General features: G+C 35.8%; 2 protein-coding genes across 2 annotated transcripts in view; one reads left to right on the forward strand and one right to left on the reverse strand.

The window, feature by feature from the left end:
* The window catches only part of LOC124539920, a 44605-nt gene extending 38310 nt beyond the window's left edge, over positions 1-6295 (forward strand). The window contains exons 5-11 of the mRNA XM_047117298.1: positions 155-297; positions 644-741; positions 1109-1214; positions 2896-2989; positions 3502-3657; positions 4755-4927; positions 5793-6295. Of these exons, the coding sequence (XP_046973254.1) occupies positions 155-297; positions 644-741; positions 1109-1214; positions 2896-2989; positions 3502-3657; positions 4755-4927; positions 5793-5940 (918 nt within the window). The 3' untranslated portion in view covers positions 5941-6295. The remainder of the gene's footprint in view (positions 1-154; positions 298-643; positions 742-1108; positions 1215-2895; positions 2990-3501; positions 3658-4754; positions 4928-5792) is intronic.
* A 2715-nt stretch (positions 6296-9010) lies between these two features.
* On the reverse strand, positions 9011-23923 carry LOC124539619. The gene is made up of 6 exons (XM_047116917.1): positions 23910-23923; positions 22160-22430; positions 21161-21406; positions 15917-16059; positions 15099-15240; positions 9011-9367 (listed from the first exon to the last, which is right to left on the reverse strand). The coding sequence occupies exons 1-6, from the start codon at positions 23921-23923 to the stop codon at positions 9011-9013; spliced, it is 1173 nt and encodes a 390-aa protein (XP_046972873.1).
* Between the last annotated feature and the right edge of the window lie 125 nt (positions 23924-24048).

A 24048-nucleotide genomic window follows, 5' to 3' on the forward strand; every position in this document is an offset into this window, starting at 1 on the left:
ATAATAACCTACATATTCATGTACAATAGCTGTTATTACTAATATATTAATAAAGATGGATTTTTGGCAAACAACTTAGATGAAGCTTAAAGAAGATTGGAAGATTTTTGTTACCACTGTTGTTTGTTTCTAAACTGTTTCTTGTGCTGTACAGGTACCACATTCTCATCATCCTCACGTATATGGACCACCTTCGCATGGCGCAACGGTGATAAAACAACACGCCGATGGTCCACCAGCCTCATTTGAACACTATCCACAAGATTGGGAACTTTCTGGGCCAGGTCTTGGCAGCGAGTGAGTATCTGCAAAATATTTCGACGGTTTCTAATACTGCACTCAATAGAACCGTGAAATAAAATCAAATTTAAAATCAAAATCAAAATCAAAATCAGAATCAGAATCAGAATCTGAACCTGAATCTGAATCTGAATCTGAATCTAAATCTAAATAAACTTTATTCAAGTTCGCTTTTACAAGCACTTTTGATTGTCAATTAACAATTATGAGAAGCTACCAACGGTTCTGAAAGTAGATTCTACCGAGATGAACCGCCAAAAAAATCAGTAGTTACTCTTTTTCGACATTTAAAAATTACAAAGTCAATGTCAGCTAAATAACAAATAATATCGTTTCTTTACAGATATTTATCGGATATTCACCGTAACGCCATAGCTACTTTTAAACCTCAGGAGAATGACGCAAATGATATAAACGCGTGGGGTCTTGGACTTCCTCCAGGTAGTTTATCGATTAATCAATTCAAGAACACCTATTTCAAACTGTCGTTGACGATCTCTGACTTAACTGTCTAAAGGTGATCGCTGAAAATCAGCGCTGACACCTGGGGTATTAATATTCCAGATTATCAGCACATGCTGAGCGATCTTACTTTTATAACAACACACCGCTGTGCAAATAATTAATTTTCTTTTGTTCTTTTTCCTCTAAATAATATGTACTTCTTCAGCTGTATTGTCTAAGTATAGAAATGATGTATAGTGTGTTGTTATAAATAAAGAATTATTCTATTCTATTCTTCTATTCTATTCTAACAATATTTTGATAGAGTTATCTTACAAATAAAAATTTTATGTTATGGTTACAGGATTATCATTAAACGTCGGAGAGTTAGCAAGCGGCAGTAACAACGTACCCAATGCACAAATACCAAATTCAGGTCAAAAAGTGATCGTCTCCAATAGCCCTGGAAGGTAATATTCAAATTTACATATTACAACAATATTCTTTAATCATATTCGTACGTGTTTCGACGTGAAGACAAAAAAGACGGTTAAAAATTGCCTTGAGCCAAAAGTTTTTAGACGTTTATTTTAAGAATTCAGTAGCAGCAGAGATATAGAATGTAAGAGGAGAATCTTAGAGAAGAAGGGCTAGGTCTTTGGAAACACACAAAGCAATCTTATATACACACCTACACCCATGTATATAGTTTGTATCCGTGTTTGCGTATTTATGCACTGTAGTATGTCCTGCCTCTTTGGCTAGAAAATATAATTTTATTTATCGTACACCGATATTAATGAATCTTATTGTAATAAATTTAGTATATGCTTAAGAGTAAAAATAAAGTCTTGTATTTTTTCGAAGACATCATAAATCGAAACTAAATGATAACATCAAACAGAACCTTGCCTTAAAGGTCGATTTTATTATCTCGGCCCTTTTATATATTTTTTAAATAAGCACCCAGAGCGTTAGTGAGCTTTAGATGCCTTCCTCATCCAATCATCTAGTAGGTTTCTTACTGTGAAAATGGACCAACTAATTTCCTTACTCTTTTAATTTGCCAAGCTACATACTTATTGAGTCAAGATGGCCCAGTGGTTAGAACGCGTGCATCTTAACCGATGATTAAGGGTTCAAACCCAGGCAAGCACCGCTGATTCATGTGCTTAATTTGTGTTTATAATTCATCTCGTGCTCAGCGGTGAAGGAAAACATCGCGAGGAAACCTGTATGTGACAAATTTCATAGAAATTCTGCCACATGTGTATTCCACCAACCCGCATTGGAACAGCGTGGTGGAATATGTTCCACACCTTCTCCTCAAAGGGAGAGGAGGCCTTTTAGCCCAGCAGTGGGAATTTACAGGCTGTTGTTGTGGCATCCTTGTTATCGTTAATACTATATTAATTACTACAAAATATATGAAATGTGAATAATTTAATGGAAGATTTTTTTTATCAGTTGTTCATACACAACATGGACAGTTAATTTATGTTCCTTTTTTTCGTGTGATCGAAGGAATTTAGATTTATCATCTATTTAGTAGTACTGGAAGTCCTAGTATAGTTACTTTGTATTTGCCTTGAGAACCTAACGTGATTTAAGTATAGTACGACACAACTTAGATGTAGCATCGGCAAAATTCGAAAAAACCGATCACATCCGAATTAAGTACGCTATCCCAAATTATCAATATTTATTTCTCATGCGAATATTGTTTTTGTACAAGTGTAATAACTTGTAATATCGTATGACCTAATATATACGTCAATTTGACACGTCGATTTACATGCACTTGCTTTCTCTGACGCGTGAATCTATAGCGACGAATAGCGTCGAATGGCGCGATTCGTCTTTCGGGAGCTATTTCTATTGGTTGTGTAAATCGGCAGTAATCGGTTTTATTTTCATTCCCTTGCATTTTCCGATGCTACATCTAATTTGTGTCGTACTATACGAGGGCTGCCTGTATATTTATTATGAAGGCATGCTATAATTATGTACTACTGCACTTATATGAACTTATATTACAAATGCGAAAGTATCTTAGTGAGTGTGTTGTTTATTTATTAGGTACTCTGCAACGACCAATCAAGTGAAACGAATACACGCCATCTATTTACATATGATGTTATTTACTTACAGACCCGCGGGACCCTTACCGCCTCCACCGAACCCGTATTATCGACATAAGAAAGTCTCAACACGTGATCCTACAAATGCTGAAAAGGAAGCTTTGGTAAGTCTAGAGAGTATAAAACAAAAAAAATCATGTGTATAATTTGTATGTGTGTGTGTTTATAATAGTAGAAAAAAGCCGAGAGTGTTAGCGGATCAACATTGATAGTCGGAAAAATCAATAATTTTTCCGACTATCAACGTTGATCTATTTTACCCATTCTTTATGCTATTGGTTGGCTGACGAGCATATTGGTCATGATGGTAAGTGATCACCACAGCCCATAGACAATGGCACTGTAAGAATTATTAACGATTCCTTCCATCGCCACTGCATCACCAACCTTGGGAACTAAGATGTTATATACTGTACTGGCTCATTCACACTTCAAACCGGAATACAACAATACTGAGTACTGTGGGTTGACAGAAGAATTTTTCATGAGCACAAAACCCTACCACTATGTAAAGATTATATGAATACAATTAAAAACACTAGAACAGTACATCACATGAATATATTTGACTTTTGAAATTAAACAGGATATAAGAACTGACTTAATTTTATTTCAGATAAGGGCAGCAACTCTCGCGGCTCGAGCTCCCCCCTCCCCCGTAAGGGATGAGTTGCTTAGGGTATCTGCGGCGAAGTTAACCGAGAGTAATCGAGTGAAAGCCGAAACTGAGTTGGTTCGACAGCAACAAGAAATACTAGCAGCACAGGACCCTGTGAGTTACATATTGTATAACTATACTTTATGCCACCGTTCGCTCGGTGGCAGGACGAGATTGTGGCCTACGCGGTATGGTCTGGTCTGGATGACCTCTGCGAAAAACAGAACCAAATGGAATTCTTTGGAGGAGGCTTTTACCCTGAGGGGGTCCACAGATTAAAATAGTTTAATTTACTTTAATATGCAAAATTTTGTTGGTTACAATTTATGTTTGTGGATTGAATAAAGCTCTTTTATTATTATTATTATATACTATATACAGACGGAACCAACTATATGAAGACGGAAGGAAAATTTAGTCACCTGATGATACGTGGTCACCATCGGCAAAAGGCATAAGCACCGTACAAATACTAAACATAAAACACTAATTCGCCACCAACCTTGGGAACTAAGATTGTGCTGCTTGTTGTCCTGCCTTACTCACCCTTTAAAACGGAATCCAATAATTCTGAATTGCTGTTTGACGGTAGAATATGTTATGAGTATGTAGAGTACGTACTTCCAGTGGACAAAGGTACCACGATGTCCTGCTAAGATTTGACTATATTTTTATTTAAATATAAGAACGCTTTCTGAACGCACCGGTAAACTTCAAATATGGCCGCCAGTTGGATTATCATGTTATTGAATTTCATGGATTTAATATTGACAAACAAAAGAAACATTAATTATTATCATAACATGTGAATGAAGAAAAAAATACTTAAAACAAATATCTACGACAACCTCATAAATTTGTACAACGACAACAACAGCCGGTAAATTCCCACTGCTGGGCTAAAGACCTCCTCTCCCTTGAGGAGAAGGTTTGGAACATATTCCATCACGCTGTTCCAATACGGGTTGATGGAATACACATGTGGCAGAATTTCTATGAAATTTGTCACATGTAGGTTTCCTCACGATGTTTTCCTTCACCGCTGAGCACGAGATGAATTATAAAGACAAATTGAGCACATGAAACAGCGGTGCTTGCCTGGGTTTGAACCCGTAATCATCGGTTAAGATGCACGCTTTCTAACCACTGGGCCATCTCGACTCTAAATTTTTACATATTATGTATAATAACAATCTTATTTATTGTACCAGGATACCATAGCGGCAGAGAAGTTCTATGGAACTTTACTAGAGAGAGTCGACACGATACTTGGTTCAATCGGAGCGAGAGATACAGGGTGCAGAGAAAGAGCTGTATGCGCTTTATACAGAGATCCTTTTAAACACGCACCGTACAGCAACCTAGTTTCGAATGAACTCAGCAAGTAAGTATGCTTATCAATGATACTTTTAATAAGCAGATATGTTATATCCATACTAAACAACAGAAAAAAGTGTGCCGCGCCAGGGATCGTTTATTTTACATTTCGTTAAAAGTAAAAAGGATAGCTTGATAAAAACAATAAGTAAAAGGGATAACTAGATGTTTTAATTACACGAAACGTATTACTACGTAATTATGATGTATTAAAACAACTAAAGGCAAACTTCCAATTAGGACGTTTTCTAGTCTTCACTTTTTGCGCGTTAATAACATATCTGTTTACTACAACATCATTGATGTTTATACATTAATTATGTAGAAACATTAATTTAAGACAAATTATAGTCGACATAGACGACCTCCGTGGTCGAGTATTGTATACACCGGTTTTCACTGGTACGCCACTACGAGGTCTCGGGTTAGATTCCCGGCCGAGTCGAAGTAGAAAGTTCATTAGTTTTTCTATTTTGCATATACTCTTTTTACTTCTGATTTTCCATAACACAAGTGCATTAGCTACTTACATTGGGATCAGAGTAATGTATGTGATGTTGTCCAATATTAATTTATTATATTGACATAGTATATTACTAAATTTGATAATTTCTAAAATAAAAAAATAAAATCAAAATCAAAATAAACTTTATTCAAGTAGGCTTTTACAAGCATTTTTGAATCTTCATTTTACAATTAATTGAAGCTACCACAATCAATGTAGTTTAATCCTTTTGGAACTATTTATAAGTTGATGTATTTACCACTGGTGAATCTTAAATAAATAAATAAATGATCAATCGTTTTGAGGTGGACGTTTAGTCATCTATTATTATTATTTAATACTAAATTATAAAAAACTCAATTTACAGAGAATCCAGCGAGCTAGTACCGCCCGCTGACAGCAAAATGGCGCTGCATTACTTCAGATACGTTCAAGCTGCGAGAGACGGACAAGAATCAAAAGACTGCGTCACAATATATCCAAAGTGTAACATCGATTACAGTAAAAAGAAATAAGAATCATTTAAAATCATAGAATAATAAACAAGCCTTTTAAAATCAAGCGCTTTACGCTTACAAATCATCACACATCACAATCAAGTTATAGAATTAAAATTGATTGACATTTAAACAAACATACATTAAAATAACAAGAGAACTTTTAGCCGCTTTATTCGATTAGAACTCACTTCGAATTTCACTGGTGAAATATTTGTATACCGTCTTAATTATGCCATTTTGATACGTGTATCCAATGTAACTTACTTACTTTTTTAGCCAATGTCGCATATAACCTTCTGACATGGAATGGTTTTGTGCTGCGTTCTAAATTTAAGGTTTTTGAAAGGAGGTTCTTTTACGCGGCTCTCAGTGAAATTAATAAGAGAATTTGTAATGTATTAAACATCAAGGATTGATATGCCCTCTCGAGGCGATTCTATTTCGTTCTGTTACATACGGTTTTGTATTTTTTATTTTATTGAGCCGACACGGCCCAGTGGTTAGAACGCATCTTAACCGATGATTGCGGGTTCAAACCCAGGCAAGCACCGCTGTTTCATGTGCTTAATTTGTCTTTATAATTCATCTCGTGCTCAGTGGTAATGGAAAACATCGTGAGGAAACCTGCATGTGACATATTTCATAGAAATTCTGCCACATGTATATTCCACCGACCCGCATTGGAATAACGTTGTTTAATATGTTCCTTTATAATTCATCTCGCAAAACGTCGTGAGGAAACCTGCATGTGACAAATTTCATAGAAATTCTGCCACATGTGCATTCCACCAACCCGCATTGGAACAGCGTGGTGGAATATGTTCCAAAAACCTTCTTCTCAAAGGGAGATGAGGTTTGTAATTGATACAAGATTTTAAAAAACAATATTATTTTTGCAATGTCATTCTTAGTTTAATTTATACCATTTGGTATGTTATGGTATGTATAGTGAAAACTTTACATTATAATTATAATAATAATACGGGTGTTACACCACACCTTTATGTTTATATATGTAATATGATATATGACTGGTCACCAAAGTTAGTTTTGTGACAGAATTCTATTCACCAAGTAAAGTTTGGAATTTTCTAAATATCACATTTACTACTGATAACACGATAACAAAAAATTACATAAATATATATTAGACAACCTTACATATATTACTCTGATATCAAGTAGCTAAAGCACTTGTGTTATGGAAAATCAGAAGTAACGACGGTACCACTAACACCCAAACTCAAGACAACATGGAAAACTAATGATAATCTCCATCGACTCGGCCGGGAATCGAACCCGGGACCCCGGATTGGCGTACCCATGAAAACCGGTGTACAGACCACTCGACCACGGAGGTCGTCAAATGTTATGAGCGTTGCATTTTCGGACATGAAACTTTCCAAATACCTACATATATATATACACATACGTTATTTCCTGTCAATGCAACCCAAAAAAACACAAACACATACAAACATTTAATTAAGCAATGCAATTATCTACGAATACTTTGCTTTGTTTCTCAATTTCCGTTATAACCGACTTAAAATGATACGCCATTTTGATACGTGTATCCATTAAATTTTATAATTATTATAGCTAATATCGTATAACACATTCTGACATTTCACGTTTGTGTTTTGCAGTGCTAGGAGAAACTCAAATCTCGTCGCTTTGAGTTTCTTCTTACGGTAATTTAAACTCAAGTAATAATAAACAATTTCATGAAATATGTTCTTATAAGGTCTTCGCTTTAATTCTTATACTTATGTTGATATATTTTGTGTAAATTAATAACGTATTTTAAATGTTCTATGAATTAATTATTTTGTAGTAATTTATTTTTGTAATAATTATAATTATATGAAAAAAATGCATTTACTATCTCTGTAAATTTTTCGTTACGATATAGTTTAATAGACAATTATTTATTTATAAATCTATTTATTCGAATTAATTTTAATTTGTCTGCGGGCGATTTGAATATATATTGATTGTTGAACTAATTAAAACATTCTTTATATTAATTAAATAAATTAAATTGCCTTTAGTCAGTTAAATATTATTAGAGCCATCAGTCACTAGGACAATACTTAATTTATTATTGTTAAAAATAAAGTAATATATGAAAGTTTTTTTTTTAATAAAAACGAATTAAAAAAAACGTGTTATTTTTATTTCATAGTACGCGTAAACCTCTCTTATTATTCCCTCTCATAATCCATTACAACGGAAACGAGTTACGACCGGAAATAGTCCAAGCGCAACACCAATAGCTCAACGCTAGCGCGTAGCTGAAATCCACCATGTAAAACGATCCTAAGAAACAAGAACGAACACGTATATTAACCAAGGAAAATTTAATTTGGGGTATCGTTTTGTGAAATAAAACGTAAGAAATGACACCATAACATAATTTATTTTAAAGAAGAAGTAAGTATTCACTTTTGTGAATATCAATTATAGTATGTATTTGAATTTCACTGTTGAAATATTTGTTTACCGTCTTAATTATGCCATTTTGATACGTGTATCCAATGTAACTTAACTTACTTTGTTAGCCAATGTCGTATATAACCTTCTGACATGGAATGGTTTTGTGCTGCGTTCTAACTTTAAGGTTTTTGAAAGGAGGTTCTTTTACGCGGCTCACAGTGAAATTAATAAGATAAATTGTAATGATCAAACATCAAGGATTGATATTAACCAAGGAAAATTTAATTTAGGGTATCGTTTTGTGAAATAAAACGTAAGAAATGACACCATAACATAATTTATTTTAAAGAAGAAATAAGTAAGTATTCACTTTTGTGAATATCAATTATAGTATGTATCTGTTTCTTATTGACATTATTAGGTTTTTAATATACTTAGTATTATTTGAAATACACATCCTTTATCATGCAATATCTGTTAAATTATTTGCGTAATGGCGCCTCACCAAAAATCTTTACAAATTATGCAATATACGAATAGTCCAATGTAACATTTTGAGAAAGCATTTTAACCAATTTTTTTAAATAGGAAACTAACTTGTGCGTTAAATTTTATATTAAAAAAAACCTGAAAATTCCTGAGAACATTATATTTCAGGAAGATAGTCGTTTTGCGTCCCCTGATTGTAAATTCTTGGAACATTGTAACCTGGTTTCACCCTTGGGGCATAGTGTTTCGTATCCTCAAATCTCCCATCTAACCAGGCGTACGGAAAACTAGATTCGTAAGCTTCGTACAAGAAATCAAGTACAGCCCAGTTATCTAATATTGTAAAATAATGGGTCAATTCGATGGACCTCAGTCTCATACTGAAGGCTCCCATGCCGACTAATCCATCGTGCCTCCAGGATCGGCCTTGGAAAGCCCTGTGTAGGGCAGCACCACCTTCTATACCGAATCTAGCCCAATCGCCATATAAGCAAATAAACCAGCCCCACTCGGTCTGAAATTCAATGACATTGTATCAGTGTTAGGCAAATTTTAATTGCATTTAATCTTTTCCGTAGTTAAATAAATATGATAGCAACAAATAAAAGACTTGAATGAAGATGACGACTTGAAATGTTTTTGTTTTATACATACGCTGCAGAAATATTTATCAATGCAACTTTTTATTATATAATATAAAAAAAAACACTTTTTTTTGTGGAAAATGAGATTTAGAAAAAATAAGCTTAATACTTAGAGCCTTTGACCACATTTTTATTCGTCTGAAGTCTAATTACTTATAGCTTAATTTTCCTAAATATTTACTAATTTCATTTTGATATACAAAGTTAATTGTTAGTTTTAATTGTTTTATAAAACAACTAAAAAAGTTAATTGCAATTATTTTAATTGTATGTTGCAATTGACATACGTTAATCAAATTAATTTAATTGCAAGGTGCAATTAAAAGTGTAATTGCGATTAATTTAATTGTAATTAATTTAATTGCAATTACTTTTTTAGTCAATTAATAAGATAATTGACAATTGCTTGATTAATGCCCAACACTGGGTTATATGCATTACACAACGTAAATTGTATTCTCTGATAATCTACAATTAACCATATATGGTCTGAATATTACTATTATATATTTCGATTTAACTAGTGTCACTTGTTGAATTGTCGACATAAAATTGATAAATAATTATCAAGCTTCCCTTGATAAATCGTACCAATATTAAATTAATATGAAATATAAATGTAATAATAATAATAACAAGGGGCGTAAGGGAGTCTAATTAGGGGAGATAGACTCCAAGCCAACCTCACCTGCTCGTGGTGCACCCTGCTATAAACTAACGAGGCAATGGCGACCGATCGATGGCGGTATATCCATCAGGGGAACTATCTAAAGCTTTTAGGCGTGAACGTCTTACTAAGGTTTGGATAGTACAACTGGCATCAGCACAGGATGTCGGTTACAGGACGGCGGCGGAAGAGTATAAAGTATACCAACGGCGGCGTCCATGGGCTCAGTTAGGAAGCCTACTGTGCACTCATCAAATTTGGACTAGTATGATGAGTTATCTTCGTCCAAAAGAATAAAACTATGAATAATAATCCTTTAAATAAGCCCCTAGTTCCCGGTAGCTCCATGCTGGACGCCGATGATAGTAGGCTGTTAACCCGTGGCGCCAGGGGCAAGATGAATCTCCGGGTGGGAATCCTTAACTATCAGACGACCGACGCTAGTCTCTCGGACTCCGATACCACTGAATCGATATCGTCGTTATTAGCTACGGATGTTGTGCAGAAGGCAAGCGCCGAAACGTCTGCACCCGCCAAATCTAGCAAACGTGCACGTAGGAAATGGACAGAAGCTATGAATATCTTTATCCTACGCACATATTTCATTCTAACATCCATGGAAACTAATACAAGATCGTACCTTCCCGAACTTCATTCTAGATTCACTGAAAAATTCCCGGATATGCAGGCCAGCAGGCAACATGTAGGAGGCCAGCGACGGGCTATAGTACGAAATAACTTATTAACTACTGAACAAATTCAAATGATACGTGAAGAGGCGGGTGACTACTTAAAAAAGCATTCTGGCCCGATCAGAAATAACGTAAGCGGTAGCCAAAGAATGCTCTGGGATAACAATTTAAATGAGTTTATTATGAGAAGCTATTACAGAATTACTAAAGTTGAAACAAATAAAACCGCGTACAGACGACTATTACATCAATGCTTTATTTTAGAATGCCCTAACCTTTCTCACGTATCTGAACAACGCGTAGCGGACCAACGTAGAATAATTATAAATAATAAACTTATAAACACCGATAGGCTCCAAGAATTAAAAGATGAAATTGCAATAGAATTAGCGAGTCATATCAATAATAACACAAATCTTTCTGAACGTAACACACCTGTGCAAATATCACAATTACAGAATTTTGCTTTAGATAATACCCAGATAGCAACAGCAGCAACTCCAAACAATTTACTTACTCTTAACCCTATAAGTCTACCGATTATATCTGAAAACACTCTACTACATGTTGCTAGCCATAACACTGTACAAGATACTGAACATAGCAACAACTTACAACATTTACCTAGTCTAACTAGTGATATGCAAAATCAAATTAAAGATACGTTCTTGCTACTTTTAAATAAATATAAAAACTTAGATCCCACTACTAGACCCAGTATTCCTAAACAAAAGACCTCCAAAAAATTTGCTAGTATAGTACAATATATAAGCCTATCCGTTCTCCCTGCTCATATATCACCAGAATCCCACTTTAGTGAAATTCAAAATGCTATATATTGTGGCGGCGTTACAGCTTCTATATGTAATGGATGTAAAATTAGTGATCACCAACCTATACACAGGACAAGGCCTACTCCTAAATGGCAAAAAAGATTGGAGGATAAAGTTGCGGCCCTTAGAATAAAAAGTGGAAGACTGACAGAATACATTAACGGTAATACGAGTAGGAAAATAAAACTCGAAGTAGACAAAATTAAAGAAGCTTACAAAATTCATTCACGACATGAAAATGCTAATACAGAACTAACTCACTTTCTCGATACTCTGAAACAAAAACTAACCGCTCTCTGCAATCGCTTACGTAGATATAAAGAAACCACTCTTAGAAAACAACAAAATGGCTTATTTAATAACAATGAGAAATTATTTTATAGAAACCTTAACAGTAATACACAAGATAGTAATGTCGTAACTGTAGCAGATATGCCAGAAGCAAAAAAATTACATCAATTTTGGTCTAACATATGGTCTAATCCTAAAACACACCATGAAACCGATTGGATTAAACGGGATAGGGAATTATTAGTAGATTTACCTGAAATGAAGTTTGATGAAATTAATATTGATATTCTGAAACAAGTTATAAACAAAACACATAATTGGAAAGCTACTGGATCTGATAAAATACACAACTACTGGTACAAAAAATTTACATATTTACATCCGTTTTTGCTTTGCCATATAAATGCCTTTATTAAAAAACCCGAAATACATATAATGCCTCACTACGTCACATTAGGGTCAACATATATGATATCCAAAGACCGAACTGATTTAAAAAATCCTGCTAAATATAGGCCCATAACTTGTCTCCAGAGCATATATAAGATCATTACATCTTGTCTTAGCCAATTAATTTATAGTCATGTGATTTCACAAAATATCTTAGCGGAACAGCAAAAAGGATGCAGAAAGGGTAGTTTAGGCTGCAAAGAACAGCTGACTATTGATGCAGTTGTTTCTAAGCAAGCAATCACCAAAAAAAGAAATATATACACTATGTACATTGACTATAAGAAAGCGTTTGATTCTGTACCTCATAGCTGGCTCATATACATACTTGAACATTATAAAATTCACCCGCATATTATAGAATTTCTAAAGAATACAATGCTTTATTGGAGAACCATTCTTAAAATGTTTAATGGCAACCATAGTTTAGAAACAGAAATAATAGAAATCCGGCGTGGAATATTCCAGGGCGATGCGTTGAGCCCCCTCTGGTTTTGCTTAGCTTTAAACCCACTATCTACACTTATTTACAATTCCAATATGGGCTACAGACTTACATACAATAGTGAGGCTTACACTCTTTCACACCTCCTCTACATGGACGACATCAAATTATATGGAAATAGTTTAAGTGAAATAAACAATCTTGCCGATCTTACAGAAAACTTCTCAACAGATATTCATATGGAATTTGGCATAGATAAATGTAGTATACAATCAATTAACAAAGGAAAAATAGAACAAAACTCGTACCGCCTTCAAACAGGTGAAATAATAGAACTTGTAGATGAAGTATCTGGTTATAAATATTTAGGCTTTTATCAAACTAAACAAATCCATGAGAAACAACAACGACTCCTCTCAATCTAAACGACCACACAAAACAGAAAAATGAAGCAGTATTCTCCGCACAAGAAAAAAATAATATCTGCCTACAAAAATCACTTCATGGAAGACACCGCCGCGATCTGATGAACCCAATTGTAGACAAGATAGCGTCTAACACGTGGCTCAAACGCGGTGATCTTTTTCCTGAAACAGAGGGTTTCATGATGGCAATCCAGGATCAAATTATACATACCAGAAACTATAGAAAACACATCATCAAAGACCACACACTACAATCAGACCTTTGTCGACACTGCCACAATAGCTCAGAAACTATACAGCACATCACAGGAGCATGTAGTACATTAACACAGACGGACTATAAACATAGACACGATCAAATAGCTGCAATTGTTCACCAATACCTAGCATTCAAATACAAACTTGTCAATGACAAAACTGCTTATTATAAGTACAAACCAGACATCATCCTCGAGTCACGTGAATTTAAGCTTTATTGGGATAGGACTGTAATAACTGATAAAACTGTACATTTTAATAGACCGGACATTATGTTACATGATAAGAAAAACGAGACCGTTTACCTTATAGATATCGCTGTACCAAATACTCATAACATAGCCTCAACTTTCACCGAAAAAATTGCCAAGTATACTGATTTGTCCATCGAAATTAAATCTCAGTGGAAAGTAAAAAACGTAAAAACTATACCTGTTATCATTTCATCAACCGGAGTCATTCCTCACTCACTGTTTTCCAGCTTACAAGCACTTGGCATACACAAACTCACTTTTATTTTATTACAGAAAGCAGTCATTCTGAATACATGTAGGATTGTGCGGAAATTTTTATCAAGTGATTCAAGGTAGTCCGTTTTTGTTTGGATAGGATCCCCCAAAAACGGAGAATATAACCTCGTTAAAACGAGAGCATGAAAAAAGTTAAAAAAATAAATAATAATAATAAAAAATAAATATTGGACAACATCACATACATTACTCTGATCCTAATGTAAGTAGCTAAAACACTTGTGTTATGGATAATCAGAAGCATCGAAGGTACCACAAACACCCAGACCTAAGACAACATGGAAAATTAATGAACATTCTACATCGACTCGGCCTGGAATCGAACCCGGGACCTCAGAGTGGAGTAACCATTAAAACCGGTCGACCACGGAGGTCGTCGATGTGATTTAATTTAAATTCATTTATAAAAAATATGTATATTGTACGAATATGTTCCGTACCTTCTCCTTAAAAGAGAGAGGAGGCCTTAGCCCAGCAGTGGGAAATTTACCATTCCATACAAAAATGTTGCTATTAATTCACGCGTACCGTTTGACTTCTGTTTTATAATCGATAAAATATGGAAGTGTTTTAATACTATGAGGTGTACATATAAATAAAGTTTAGAAATGAAAAAATGTAGAACTTAATATTTTTATAATTCTCAGACATTTTAATTTACTTGTTAATTTTGATAATTTTCCTCTATTCATTATTATTGTAACACAAATAATTTAAATCAACTTAAATTTTTTTGTTTATAACTTTTTTTATTTATAATTAATTCAATTTTAAACTTTTTAATTGTATCGTTGTTATTATTTTTTGTTGGTATTATGTAACACCTGTAAAAAAGTAGTCACTAATAAATATTATTAGGACATTTTATTCCTTGTAAATGTTAGTGTTCTGCTTGTTTGTGTTCAAATAAATAAATAAATAGAAAAAAGAAAGAAAATATACGTATATGAAACCCGAACACATTGCATTAGTTTTTCGGGGAGTCATGTTATATTCGACATCGAACATACCTTAGGGCATGGATTCGTGGTATATCTGGTAAGTATTCCATATTTATACCAAGGCATTGGTTTGTGTTTAAAGGCCCACATGTACTGGAAACCGACAACAATGAACAATTCATTCGTCGGTACGGGAGATCCGTGGTCTCGTCTGAAAATAACATATGCCTTACATGCCTAATTACAAGTTGTCGCTCGCGCCTTGGTTCGCGTTTAAGGGGGTATTTTGTCATGTTTCAGGGAAAAAATTAGCCAATGTCCTTCATTGGATTTCAAGTTGGCTTCATACCAAACTTCATCAAATTTGATTCAGCGGTTTGGTCGGGAAAAAGCGACGGACCGACAGGCAAATGGAGTTAATTTCACATTTATAATATAGACTAGCTTTTGCCCGCGACTTCGTTCGCGTGGACTTCAGTTTCGTCCCGTCTAGTCTAGTAATCGCTTCGTAAATAAGCCATTATTTCTCGTACAAAGTAAAGGATAAAAAATGGTTATTGTGGGTTATTCCTAATAGAGATAAACATATACCATCATGGACTTTTTTAAGTTGTACAATACTGTAGTACATTGTTTTGATCTATCTTGTAGGATTCAGTCAGCGTTTGCAATGTAAGCGCCAAAAATGTGTTTTTTTACGACCTCACATTAGAAACCTCAAAAATTGTAGCCTATGTGTTATTCTGATGTATAAGCTATATTGTGGTAAAGTTTCATTCAAATCCATTCAGTAGTTTTTACGTGAAAGAGTAACAAACATCCATACATACAAACTTTCGCCTTTATAATAGTAGTAGGATTATACAAACAACTAAAGAATAACTTACGAATGTGATGATGCTCTACGACAGACTGCAGTACTCTCCGATTTTAAATACCATCCGAAGATATTATAGGTAGATGCCCACACCGCCAAATCGAAGGTAAACGAAAACGGATGTGACCTATTTACATGTTCTGGTTTGTGCCACTAGAAATAAATGCAACATCATTAAAAAGTTATGAAAGTAAATTCTTATTAAATACTAGCATCCCGCCCTCTCTTCGCATTGATGCAATATAATAGCTAGCTGACACGTTTGAATATAACAAAAAAAAAATGATTGTAGCCTAAGTTACTCGTTATTACATCGGTTATCTGCCAGTGCAAGTCCCGTCAAAATCGGTCCAGCCGTTCCAGAGATTAACCGGAACAAACAGACAGACAGACAGACAAAAATTGTAAAAAATGTTATTTTGTTATATGCACCGTATATGCATTGAATAAAATGGCTATTTTAATATTACAAACAGACACCACAATTTTATTATACGTATAGATAGACTACGCTCAGTCTACGTTTGCATTGTTTTGACAGACAGCGGTAAGCGACTTTGTTTTATACTATGTAAATATTTACTTAATATAATAACATCTTTTTATCCAGCAAATCTATGACTTAAGGACTAGCGCCGAATATAGACAAACGATCTAGACCTTCATACAATGTCGCCGTGGTAGGTAAATATATTCTACCAGCAAACAACAATACTTATTATTGTTAAATTCCAGTTTGTATGGTGGATTCGGTAAACCCAAAGGCCAGACACAATCTTGGAAACGGTATGCCGTGTAATCTTAGTTTCTAATATTATATTATAAGCAACTAGCGGCCCAATACGTACTTCGCTATGTATATAGTGAAATAATACAAAAATCAGTTAGAACATCGATTAATTTCTTTAAAAAATATATGACTTAATTGCTAGCTGTTTAAAAACTTAATCCAAAAAATTTTTATTTTTTTTGTTTTTCCATTTTGAGTGAAATGATTTTGGACCATTGACACAAAATGACCCGCCATTTATTGAAATAATTTGTAACAAAAAAATGTGATAAATGAAGAACCACTCGACCGATTTAGTGCAAACTGCACATAAACTATATTTACTTAATAGTCCGAACAAACCATGAAGATTTGGTTTGCACAGATGAACCCGTTCTTGGGTTGAATGTAGATTTGAGAAATAGATGTAACGATGTTTTAAATTATGCAAAATCAATTTAAAACATCAATGTTTTATTGTCTAACATCGATAATCATAGAAAATCAATGATAAATCTCTAATAAACCTATTTGTATGAAAAAACCAAGTTGTTCTTTTAATTATATTCCTAGCATTTTTCTAAGTCGGGCAGCCCCCGATCTGAGGGTAAGGTACTGATCCGCCTTAGCGTTAACTCGTTCCGCCTGGTGAACGGAACACAAGCCTTACAGCTGGACGTTGACGCTGTGACATTAACCACCCACTCAAAGGAAAAATCCCAAAGCCCATAACAACGCTGCTTACATGCGCTTTGCGACATAGAATGTCCGAACTATGAGGACAAGCTTCCTGAACACCTACGGAAGCCCCGACTGCGCCCAAGAACTACGCAAAACTTACAGTATCGACGTGGAGCTCAAAAGGCTTAATATTGATATTGTAGCCTTACAAGGGACCAAAACCGAAGACGATCTTTGCGTGAAGCTAACTACACTTTCTACTGGAAAGGCAAAAGTTCCTCAGAAACACGAGAGCATGGTGTAGGTTTCGCGGTTCGAAACCAACTCATCAACGCCATAGAGACACCTGTAGGCGTTTCCGAGCGGATTATGTTCTTGCGTCTAAACACAAAAAGCGGCTTTGTCACTCTAATTTCCGCTTACGCACCAACGCTTAATTCAAAACCAGAGACCAAGGACCAATTCTATGACCAGCTCGAAGAGACAGTACGTAGGGTAAATCCAACTGACCGACTGCACATTTTGGGTGATTTTAATGCTCGCGTCGGTCAGGACACATCAGCCTGGCCTGAATGCCTCGGTGCACACGGCATAGGTAAGCTAAACGACAACGGGCAACGATTGTTGGAGTTTTGCTCAAAGCACCAGCTGTGTGTCACCAACACCTTTTTTAAAGGCAAAATGATGCGGAAAGTCTCGTGGATGCATCCTCGATCTAAACACTAGCACCAATTAGACCTTGATCTGTCAAGAAGGAGGAACCTGCGGGAAACGCTCCACATGCGGGCGTTTCACAGTGCCGAATGCGACACCGATCACAGTCTCGTTGCTACTAAAGTTCGACTTGTCCCCAGGAGATTCCATTCTTCCAAGCCGCTAGGTCGAAAAAAGATAAATCTTTTTAAGACTCGTGACATGGAGGTAGTAGAATCTTTTGGGGAACTTGTCCGTGAAGAAGTTGCAACTTGGGATAGTACGGCATAAGCACAAATCGAATGGGAAAAAGTGAAGTCTCTTCTGACTGACACTGCAGGAAAAGTGTTTGGGTATCAAAAGATAAAATCTTACGACTGGTTTCTAGAAAACGAAGAGCACTTACTTCCCTTGATTGACTCAAAACGCCAAGCCGCTTTAAATTTTCGCCTCAACCCTTGCGATGCGACGCGTGAAGATCTCACGAAGGCAAAAGCCTCACTCCAGCGCAGCAAGCGCTTTTTTGCAATGCATGCATGCATGCGTATTGGACGGAGCTTTGCCAAAGCATCCAAGCGTGCGCAAGCGCGGGGGATATTGGCGGGGTTTACGCAGGCATCAAAAGAGCTCTTGGACCTACTCCAATAAAGATGGCACCTCTCAAAGAAATCGACGTTTCTGTTATAACAGACAGCACTCGTCAGATGGCAAGATGGATAGAACACTACAAGGGGCTCTACTCGTGCCCAAAGGATATTAAGCCAGATGCAGTGGAGCTTGTCCCGAAACTGGCAACTTGGCACGAGCTAGACGCCGCACCCACCGTAGAGGAACTTTATCTGGCCGTCAAGCAGCTCAAATGCGGAAAGAGTCCTGGTAAAGACGATGTTGTCACCGAAGTCGTCAAGCTTGAGTGCCTCTTGCCCATCTTCCACAACCACCTGGCTAAGTGTTGGGAAGAAAACTACGTCCCTCAGGATATGCGAGATGCTAACATTGTCACTCTTTATAAAGGTAAAGGCGACCGCGGCGACTGCAACTGTTACCGCGGAATATCTCTTCTTAGGATCGTCGGTAAGGCCTTTGCTAGGGCCATTTTAGGTAAACTACAAAGGCTCGCCGATCGCGTATACCCTGAGGCACAATGTGGTTTTAGGTACCAACGGTCAACTGTCGACATGATATTTTCACTCAGACAGCTACAAGAGAAGTGTAGGGAGCAACATACCCCCCTAGTCGTTACATTCGTAGACCTAAATAAGGCTTTTGACTCCGTGAGCAGAGAGGGGTTATACTCGGTTCTTGTCAGAATTGGATGCCCCCCGAAACTCCTAAGGATAGTGCAATCGTTCCACACAACCTTGACGTACGCCGTGGTGTTCGTCAAGGTTGTGTACTGGCCACTACCTTGTTCGGAATATTCTTCTCGGTGCTTTTGAAGGTTGCTTTTTGGGATGAACAGCAGGGCGTCCACTTACACACGCGAACTGATGGTAAGCTGTACAACATTTCAATGCTCAAGTCCAAACGCTACAGGGAGGACCTATTTGTAGATAGTCTTCTCTTCGCTGCCGACGCTGCCTTTGTTGCTCATGACCAGGCTCAACTCCAGAACCCAATAGACAAATTTGCCAGAGCTTGCCACCTTTTTTCAAAGTCCATAAATTGCAAGAAGACCGTATTATTTTAGTGCAAGGATGTTTAGAACAACCAGTGATCTTGCTTAACGGCGAACCTTTGCAGGTGGTTAACAAATTTTGCTACCTTGGGTCGCAATTGTCGAGCAATCTCTCGCTTGATGCAGAGATCGACTCCCGCATCATCAAAGCAGCCTCCACGTTCGGGAGGCTCCGTTCAAGGGCTTGGGACAACAGACACCTTACAGTAAAAACGAAAGTACTTGTTTACCAATCATGTGTCCTAAGTACACTCTTGTATGGAGCAGAAACGTGGACAACGTACGCAAAACAAGAACGCCGACTGAACACATTTCACTTGCGCTGTCTTCGAAACATTCTGGGCATCACGTGGAAGGATCGAGTGACAAACGAGTCTGTCCTAGGCGAGGCACAACTGCCTAGCAGGGACACGTGCATCGAATGGAGCACATTCGTCTGCCAAGGCAAATACTGCTGGGACAGGTTGCGGATGCGAAAAGGTCTGTTGGGCGGCCTATGCTCCTTTACAAAGATTGCGCTAAGCGTGATATGGTTGCGTTTAACATCCCTAGCAGGGATGGGAGGAACTGGCCGAGGACCGTGCCAAGTGGCGACGCCTTATTCACGAAGGTCAATCAAAGCATGACGATGCCTGTTTTAAAGTATTTAAGGAAAAACGCGTTAGGCGTCATGAGCGGGCTTCAAACCCCCGCCCACCTAGGGGCGCATACACTTGTCGGGAGTGTGGCCGAAGGATCCTCTCTCGCATTGGTCTCTTTAGTCATGAACGCAAGTGCCTTCGTGCTGCTTAAATCATCTGTCATAGATGCAGAGGCCTATATATGAGCATTATTATTATATTATTAAATTAAAGCTAACGATACGCTTGGCATATACTATATTGTGTAAACTTTTTTTCGCTATTTCACTTTTGTCAACTTGGTAAAATGAATCCTTTTGTAACAGGAGAGTACTGTCGCCTGAAATACAGGTTTATACCTAGCTCAGGGACAGTAGATTCTATTTGCATATACCTTTTACCTTTATGCATTGTAATCAGATGTCAATGTCTATACAATTGTGATGTGTTTTGAATAAATAAATATTATAAAAAAAAAATATTATTTACTCACCTTTTAAACATTCCCTGGACTTCCATAAATAATTCGAGACCAAAATTAGTCAAATCGGTCCAGCCGTTCTCGAGTTTTAGCGAGACTAACGAATTACATTACATATAAAAGTCGCTTACCGTTGTTTTTCCCTTTGTATGTTTAGATCTTTTAAATTACGTAAAGGATTTTGACGCAGTTTCTTTTTAATAGATAAAGTGATTCGAGAGGAAGTAAGGTTTTTCCAGATAAATAATATATGGAAAATATAGTAAAGCAACAAGAAAAAATCTGTAATACTAATATAAAATTATGATTACTTTCTTAAAATACATACGTACATTTGGATGATAATGTATTCTTGCTGGAGACAGGTACATGGAACTATTGAAGGTGTCGACGTTCGTATCGTACCACGCCCCGAGAATATTCTCTAGCGAATCGTAATCGTAACGATCTCTTAGTATGAGATGAGTTGATGTGGCTGTGGTCAGGATGTGACGGGTTGTTATCACGGCACAGCCAGCGAGAGGAATCAACCTCTTGTATACAGTCGTACAATAGCACGACGCGCTATCAATACCGTCCTGAAATAAATATCATATTATAGTTAGTATATATAGCATTGCATATTACATCGCTACAGCGCTAAATCAATAACGTATATTTCAGTGTTCTATTTCATAATGTCCTGAAATAGTTAAAATATTAGATTTTGTATATACAGCATTGTATATTACATCACTACAGCGCTAAATCAATAGTGTATATTTCAGTGTTCTATTTCAAAGTGTCAGTGATCAAGGTACATAAATATGTAAGTTGTAAATAGTGGTTAATATTCCTTACAGCGGTGTCTATGGGCGTAGGCCAATAACTAAATCAATTTTCAATATATGCTTACTAAAATTAATATAATATCAATGCAATTTTAACTTAATACTATAATTAGTATTATATGTCCAAATATATCATCGTCCATCCTGCATCCATCCTAATTTTTATCCCAATTTTATTTGGGTTCGGCGCAGCATTTTTTCTCCTTCCATACTCCTCTGTCGGACGTCCACATCCATGCTCAAGGCCTTCCCCAGAATATGTTCCTCTTTCCTCCGGTTTACATACCATAACAGCCGCCTTCCACGTAACTTCTAATTATTATAATTATGATAAGAGGGCAAGACGAAGGGACAGAAACCGAATTATGTGGTCACATGGTCAACTGAATCATATAAATATTGATATCGATTTCAGATAACAATAATTAATTTACTAATTAATAAGAACTAATTATTCTTAATGGATACAGACGAGAGGTTCACCTAAAGGACAACCAGTACCTTCGATTTCCACCTTACTGTTGTCTTGTAATGTGGTGACAGACGATAGGGCCTCTGTTTTTCAGCATAGAAATAATGCCTTTTCGGTAGGAATACCGGTTCTTCCACTCTGTAATCTGGCGTCTCGTAAGGCGGCGGGACTGTCATGAGGCTGCCCTCGATGTATGGAGTCATAGTCGTTGTAAACCTCGCTGGGTCATGTTCTTTCTCATATGGCAACCATTTATCTGCTAAACCAAGCTTCGTGTAGCAAATTAATTGAATGATTACCCTAAAACAATCAAAATTAATATATCATTTATGATCCTGCAAATGGTTTTTATCGTTGGTTGGTTCGTTATGTTCCAGAATCTTGATTCGACGGTAAATTCTCAAGAAACTCAACAGTTATTCTTTACCAATTAAATAATGCAGCTGTGTTAATAAAATACAATTAAATTTACGTTTGCATTTTAATTTACATATTATATATACGTGTGGATAATAGTTAGGATAGAATCCTACATTATTCATTGTAGAACATGTTGTGTGTGCTGTGCTCTGCTATAGAGAGTTTCTCGGATTCGCTTATTAATACTTTATTTAGGCTATATTACAATATATCTTTTTTATAATTTAGCTATCGAACTGTTTCTGTTTCTAAATTTTATTTTAAATTTGTATTAAGTAGGTCAGTTTAGTAAGTAAGTAAGTGTTTTTCATTTGTTTTTATTTTTAGTTAATATTGTGACAATTTTAAAGAGCGACCTTTAGTACCTACGAATTCGTTAATGTTCGAATACGAATGTCCACCAGCGTCCTTTCTGGTGATTTTATTTCGATTGATTTGAAATATTTTCCTTCTTTTTATACATTTTTGGAAAGCTAAGAAAACGGTTATTTTTTTTAAATAATCTGCAGGCCAAGTTTCGTAAAGATTTTTTTAGTTTTTGAGGCATTTTTGAGGATAAAAAATCAAAAAAATATTAAAATGAATTCGTTTCCCGTCTCGCATTTTTAAATTTGGACCGATAATTATTATTTAAATATTGACAAGTGTCCAGTGTTTAATCGCTTTTATAAAACAAAAGAAAAAAAAGATTTTAATTGAAACTTTTTTTTAAATAAATTTTTGTAGGTGCATTTTTGACAAATTTTGAAAAAACCTAAAAAACGTGATAACTCAAAAATGGTTTCATTAAATTCGGTCCAGTGGTTCGGTGGTGATAGAACGACAGACAGACAATGATACTTTCACGTATATAATATTAATCTAGATTGATAATCTACCGATTGTATGTGACCAAGTGATTTGACAGAAATCGAGTAGTATACTTCGTAGATGTTAACTAATGTAAGGCTAAATTTTAAACAAGAAGAAATACAAATTTTCCAGTGAAAGTCCCGACAAAATAGATCCGACCATTCCAGGGATTAGCTGGAACAAACAGAAAGATAGACAGACAAAAATTGTAATAAATGTTATTTTTGTAGATGGTGCCGTGTATAAATATATATACATACGCATTTACTAAAAGGTGGTTATTTTAATTTTACAAATAGACAATCCTATTTTATTATATCTAAAGATAAATAGGAATGAAACACTGTTCGCCGGTACGAGTAGCATTTAATTTAATTTAAAAGATTGGGAAATTCCCCCTAAAATTGGGAAATTACTTAAACTAATATTTTTTTTTTTAAAGATAATAATATTCAAAGTGAAGTGAATATTCACTTAAAGTATATAAAATATTAATAAAACACCTACCTGTAGGGCTTCATGTTGACGATTGAAAAAATCAACTTCAATTAACTTTAGTTAACCATTTTTATACGCCTTAAACATCCCGATGTTGCCATAACCAATGAATTTAAATTCCTCATTAACTACTAAGATTTATACATAG

This window comes from Vanessa cardui, chromosome 23, assembly GCF_905220365.1.
Source record: "Vanessa cardui chromosome 23, ilVanCard2.1, whole genome shotgun sequence".
Taxonomy (NCBI): domain Eukaryota; kingdom Metazoa; phylum Arthropoda; class Insecta; order Lepidoptera; family Nymphalidae; genus Vanessa; species Vanessa cardui.